The 5,542-nt window shown below is 43.9% G+C and overlaps 1 protein-coding gene across 1 annotated transcript; it reads right to left on the bottom strand.

The window, feature by feature from the left end:
• Window positions 1-4,397: 4,397 nt before the first annotated feature.
• LOC109178027 (extensin-1-like) lies at window positions 4,398-5,273 on the bottom strand. Its single transcript, XM_019327525.1, has one exon. The coding sequence runs from the start codon at window positions 5,271-5,273 to the stop codon at window positions 4,398-4,400; it is 876 nt and encodes a 291-aa protein (XP_019183070.1).
• Window positions 5,274-5,542: the final 269 nt, after the last annotated feature.

The following is a 5,542-nucleotide window of genomic DNA, read 5'->3' as shown; positions in this document are numbered from 1 at the left end:
TTTATGAGTTTTATTTACGTGACACGAAGTACATGAAAACATCTCGAGTGCACGACGATCAAAGTGCACATTATTACTCTTGAGAATGGAAGCCAGAACTTTGTGGCTGGGATGACCATGCTGATGATGCAACTTAGAAACTGAGGTTGTGGTATTAACTTGACATTTCTGAGCTGGAATGCTATAAACGTCATTCATGACCGGACTGCGAACTAGGGGTGTGCCCGACACTCGATCCTTAATAAAAAAATATGAATCAAAAAATTCAACCGAAACTGAGTTAGTCTTGAAGAGTTTAGAAACAGAGACCAATTTTTTTTGCAAATTTGGAACGCATAAGACATCTAATAAAAGAAGTGAACGGTTCGCATAGGGAAGAGAAACTGACCCAGTATGAGATATACGCAAGGACTTACCATCTCCCAGAATAATTTCATCTGGACCTGTGTACTCTGAAAGGTTATGCAGGGACATAGGGTCATTAACCGTATGATGTGAGGCCCCTCAGTCCATGAGCCACGACTGAGACGGTGTGGATCTAGTGGCAGTAGTGTGCACCGTAGGTGACTGGTGACCACTGCCTTGGGGTTCAACAAAGACCACGTTGTTTTCTTTCAAGAATTTGGCCAGCTTGCGACAATATTTTGTGTCATGTCCGGGGTAATCGCAGTAATTGCAGTACCGATTTGAACGGTTTCCAGTTTGTCGCGCATAGCCTTGTCGCCCACTAGAGTTTGCACCACCGCGACCACGGCGAGTACTTGAATGGAACATAGAGTCTGTTGCACCATTAGAGCGTCGTTGCGTGGCATTGGCCGTGGGCACGTGAACCTGAGACGCTGCGTCGTTGTCTTGAAGCAGGCGTTCATAGTCCGTAAGAACATCATGCAGTTCTCCAAATGAGATGGCCTCACTTCGGACACGGAGCGCCGCCACAACCGGATTGTAGTCGTCACCTAATTGAGTGAATATGTGAACGCCCAGATCCTCTTCACTTACCGAACTTTGGGCAAGTGCCAGATCATCCGCAATAGTCCGCATCTCTCGCTTGTATGAATCAACGGACCGGTTACCTCTGGGTCGGATTCTTCGCAAGTTTTGCTTTCAGTGAAACAATTCGTCCCCTGGAGGAAGCGGCACAGGTAGTGGATAACCAGATCCAGGTATCACGCGCAGAGGATGCTGACGAAACCACAGGTTGGAGTGTGTCTGTCAAGCTGCCTAGGATCGCACTCTGAATGATTTGATCCTGTCGATACCATGCCGTGTAAGCCGGAGCTGATATGGTGCCGTCATTTGATCCTGTCGATACCATGCCGTGTAGGCCGGAGCTGATATGGTGCCGAGGTTGGAGTGTGTCTGTCAAGCTGCCTAGGATCGCACTCTAAATGATTTGATCCTGTCGATACCATGTCATGTAGGCCGGAGCTGATATGGTGCCGTCATTTGATCCTGTCGATACCATGCCGTGTAGGCCGGAGCTGATATGGTGCCGTTAACGTAGCCCACGAGGTCTAGGCCGGTCAGCATGGACTCCACCTGTTTCCTCCAAATGGGAAAGTTGGAGTTGGTAAGTTTGATCGGCAGGTGAGATGGGGCATATATTTGAACGATGCTGGTTTGGGTTGTGACAGCCATGAGAGAACGAGGAAGGGGAAAGGGAAAAGTAAAAAAAAAAAACTCTCGTTAGAGCAGTGGCTCTGAAACCATGTGAGAGTGGCAAAAATGAACATTGCAATTCATTAACAAAGAAGAGGAATAAATAGCCAACATCCCACACAACCAGGGAGCTAGTTAAACAGAGCCCAAAGACTAGGTAAACAATAACAACTATTAACTAAGTCTCAATACTGATTGGGTAAACATTATATTCATACATTATTGTTTCTAATAAATTGCCACCAGTAACAATCTAACTATTTGATTGGGTGTCTCTTCAAAGCACATTTGTAAGTCTTCATCAATTGCTATTCGAATATGTACCCATCCCCGCACTTATAGAAGAACTTAAGGAGCATCTCTTTTAACTGCGGCCTTCTTCTCAAGACTTCAGCTTTGACTTCAGCTTTCAATTTGTTCATGTCTGGAAGAGCTAGATTCACCTTAAAAAAAATTTGACCCATATGTTCCACTTCGATAATCATGTTGCTCGAACCCGAGGCCGGAATCATCAAAGGTTCGACTTTGATAACCGTGTTGCTCATCGGAGGTTCGACTTTGATCACCGTGTTGCTCATCGGAGGTTCGACTTTGATCACCGTGTTGCTCATCGGAGGTTCGACTTTGATAACCGTGTTGCTCATCGGAGGTTCGACTTTGATAACCGTGGGCGTGTTGCTCGGACCCGCCGCCTCATCAGCGGTGGAGGCAGGAATCGGAGACATGCCACCCCCGCCAAGAACAGTCGGACGATTCCCCATGCTGCCGGAGGAATAGTAAGCGGTGGGAGGAGCCTGAGGATTTCCCATGCCGCCGGGGGAGTAGTAAACGATGGGAGGAGCATGAGGATTCCCCATGCCGCCGGGGGAGTAGTAAACGGTGGGAGGAGCATGAGGATTCCCCATGCCGCCGGAGGAGTAGTAAGCGGTGAGAGGAGCCTGAGGATTCCCCAAGCCGCCGGGGGAGTAATAAGTGGTGGGAGGAACCGTAATTGGTGGATTCCCTATGCCGCCGCGGGGGGGACGAACCAGATTCCTCACCGTGGAAATTCCGGCACCGGCAGTAATCGGACGAACCCCGCTGAGTAGTAGGCGGCCATAGGGGGTGTCGCATCAACACCGTCTTTATCATTATACATCATCACCAAGTTTTCTGGTGATGAGTGATAGCAGATCTGTTTATTTATCCAATGAGAATAACCTCCCTTTAACAAACTAGACTTCTAGTGCTGAACGGATTTGGTAAAAGTATAGTTACGGCACAAGGAGCTTGAGAGGATGATAAAGGTTAGTATGGCATATTAGGACTCTATATTTGTGTTAGAGGATGATAAAGGTTAGTATGGTCGATCCGACTTCGAACGGAGATTGCTCCTTCGTTTATCGCCTCCAGAAGGTCCGGAGTGGTTGATGTTCGAACTGGTCCGGAGTGGTTGATGTTCGAACTTCGCTCCTTCGAACTGCTACCGCCGGATTTGCCTTCTCCGAACTGCTGCCCTAATTTAAATAGTGTATTAAAACATTTAAATTTTTTGTCTAATTGCCAATAACTTTATGATTTAGTGGTACCAAGTTGCTATAAGAAGGCTTACATGACAGGCTCGACCAAGAGTTGCAATTTCCTCGGCTTCAGTGGCACCTGCTGCGAGTAAGTGTGTTTTTTTTTGGCATGTAATTTGTAATGTAAGTAATGAGATGATGCTGACAGTTTTTTCTTTTATAAATGAATTGTTCATTGCCAGAATATTTTCAAAATAAATTGGTGGAGACCATACAATTCTCGGAAATTCTTAATTTGAAAGAACAGTGTTGAAAAAGACACTTTCTTTCGTAAACTTCCAAATTTAATTGACATACCAAACACAAGCACACTTCAGTAAACATTTTTCTAGTGGTTAATGAATCCAAATGAAAAATTAAACTTAAAAATTAGCTCTGCCATAATTAACACTCGTACTCAAACTATTACTAAATTTCAAAATACATAAACCTAAGAAATCATCATTATCTACAAACGTTTACAAAAAAAAAACAAAAAAACAAAAAAAAAACAAAAAAAAACTAATAATAATAATAAATACAAGGAGCAGTGCAATGATGGAGAACCACAACTGTAAGAAGAAATTAATTAATGATATAGTTAACATAAAATCTTGTACTTTCATGCACTAAGACCCTATTGAAACTAATTAAAGCAACTAATCACCCACTAATTAAGGTTATCCAACGTTTTTCAGAATAACACAAATTTTCATCCGAGTAAAATAAAAAGAGCATACGTTTCCAAACATTTTATCAACAAATCAAATCATACCAAGAACAAATCAAATCACATTAATTCCCTGCTTTCAAAAAAAAAAAAATCACATTAATTCTCAGAGAAGTAAACATTCATACATTATTGTTTCTAATAAATTCAAAATAAATAAAAAGATCATATGTTTCTAAACATTTTATCAGCAAATCAAATCATACCAGGACAAATCACCGATTAATTCTCAGGAGTAAACATTCATACGTTATTGTTTCTAGGTATAAGAGTCAAATAGAACCACTATAGATAAAAGTGCAATTAAGCCCTCGAGACCCTTCCAACTTGAACTTATTTCTTTTTTTGCTCCGCCAGAATTCTTACCTGGAGGGCTTATTTGACTCAAAATAAAAGTTTTTAATTGTACTTTTAAAAAATTGAAGAGACTAATTGCATTTTTTAATCTATTTGACCCTTATCCTTTGTTTCTAATAAATTGCCACTAGTAACAATCTAACTACTTGATTGAGTGTCTCTTCAAAGCACAATTGTAAGTCTTCATCACATGCTATTAAAACCATGTTCCCATTCTCGTCCTTATACAGGAACTTAAGGAACATATCTTTTAAGTACGGCCTTCTTCTCAAGACTGCAGCTTTCAATTCCTTCAAAACTGGAAAAGCCAGATTGACCTTCAAAAAAATTTGACCCATATGTTCGATTTGGATAATCGTGTTCCTCGGACCCACCTCATCAATGGTGGAGGCAGGAATCATCGGAGGTGGTTCAACTTTGATAACCGTAGACGTATTGCTCGGACCCGCCGCCTCATCAGCGGTGGAGGCCGGAATCGGAGGCATACCAGCCGCGCCAGGAACAGTCGGACGATTCCTCATGCTGCCGGAGGAGTAGTAAGCGGTGGGAGGAGCCTGAGGATTTCCCATGCCGCCGGAAGGGTAGTAAGCGGTGGGAGGAGCCTGAGGATTCCCCATGCCGCCGGAGGAGTAGCGGTAAGCGGTGGGAGGAGCCTGAAGATTTCCCATGCCGCCAGGGGAGTAGTAAGCGGTGGGAGGAGCCTGAGGATTTCCCATGCCGCCGGGGGAGTAGTAAGCGGTGGGAGGAGCCTGAGGATTTCCCATGCCGCCGGGGGAGTAGTAAGGGGTGGGAAAAGCCTGAGGATTCCCCATGCCGCCGGAGGAGTAGAAAGCGGTGAGAGGAACCTGAGGATTCCCCAAGCCGCCGGGGAAGTAATGAGCGGTGGGAGGAAATATGCTGCAGCCGGGAGGAAGCATGCCGCCGCCGCCGATAGAATAGTAGGCGCCCATAGGGGGCGTCGCATCAACACCGTCTTTATCATTATCCATCATTATCACCAACAAGTTTTCTGGTGATGAGTGATAGCAGATCTGTTTATTTATACAATGAGAATAACCTCCCTTAACAAACTAGACTTCTAGCGCTGAACGGATTTGGTAAAAGTAGAGTTACGGCACAAGGAGCTTGAGAGGATGATAAAGGTTAGTGACTCTATATTTGTGGTAGACTATATATATATACTAGTTTTTTAAGCGCATTGCGCGATTGAGATAATGCCCAATATTTTTTTTAATAAGTACTTTAAAGTATATCAAGG

Source organism: Ipomoea nil, unplaced genomic scaffold, assembly GCF_001879475.1.
Source record: "Ipomoea nil cultivar Tokyo-kokei standard unplaced genomic scaffold, Asagao_1.1 scaffold0813, whole genome shotgun sequence".
In the NCBI taxonomy this organism is placed as follows: Eukaryota; Viridiplantae; Streptophyta; class Magnoliopsida; order Solanales; family Convolvulaceae; genus Ipomoea; species Ipomoea nil.
This window is presented reverse-complemented; position numbering and strand designations above follow the sequence as displayed.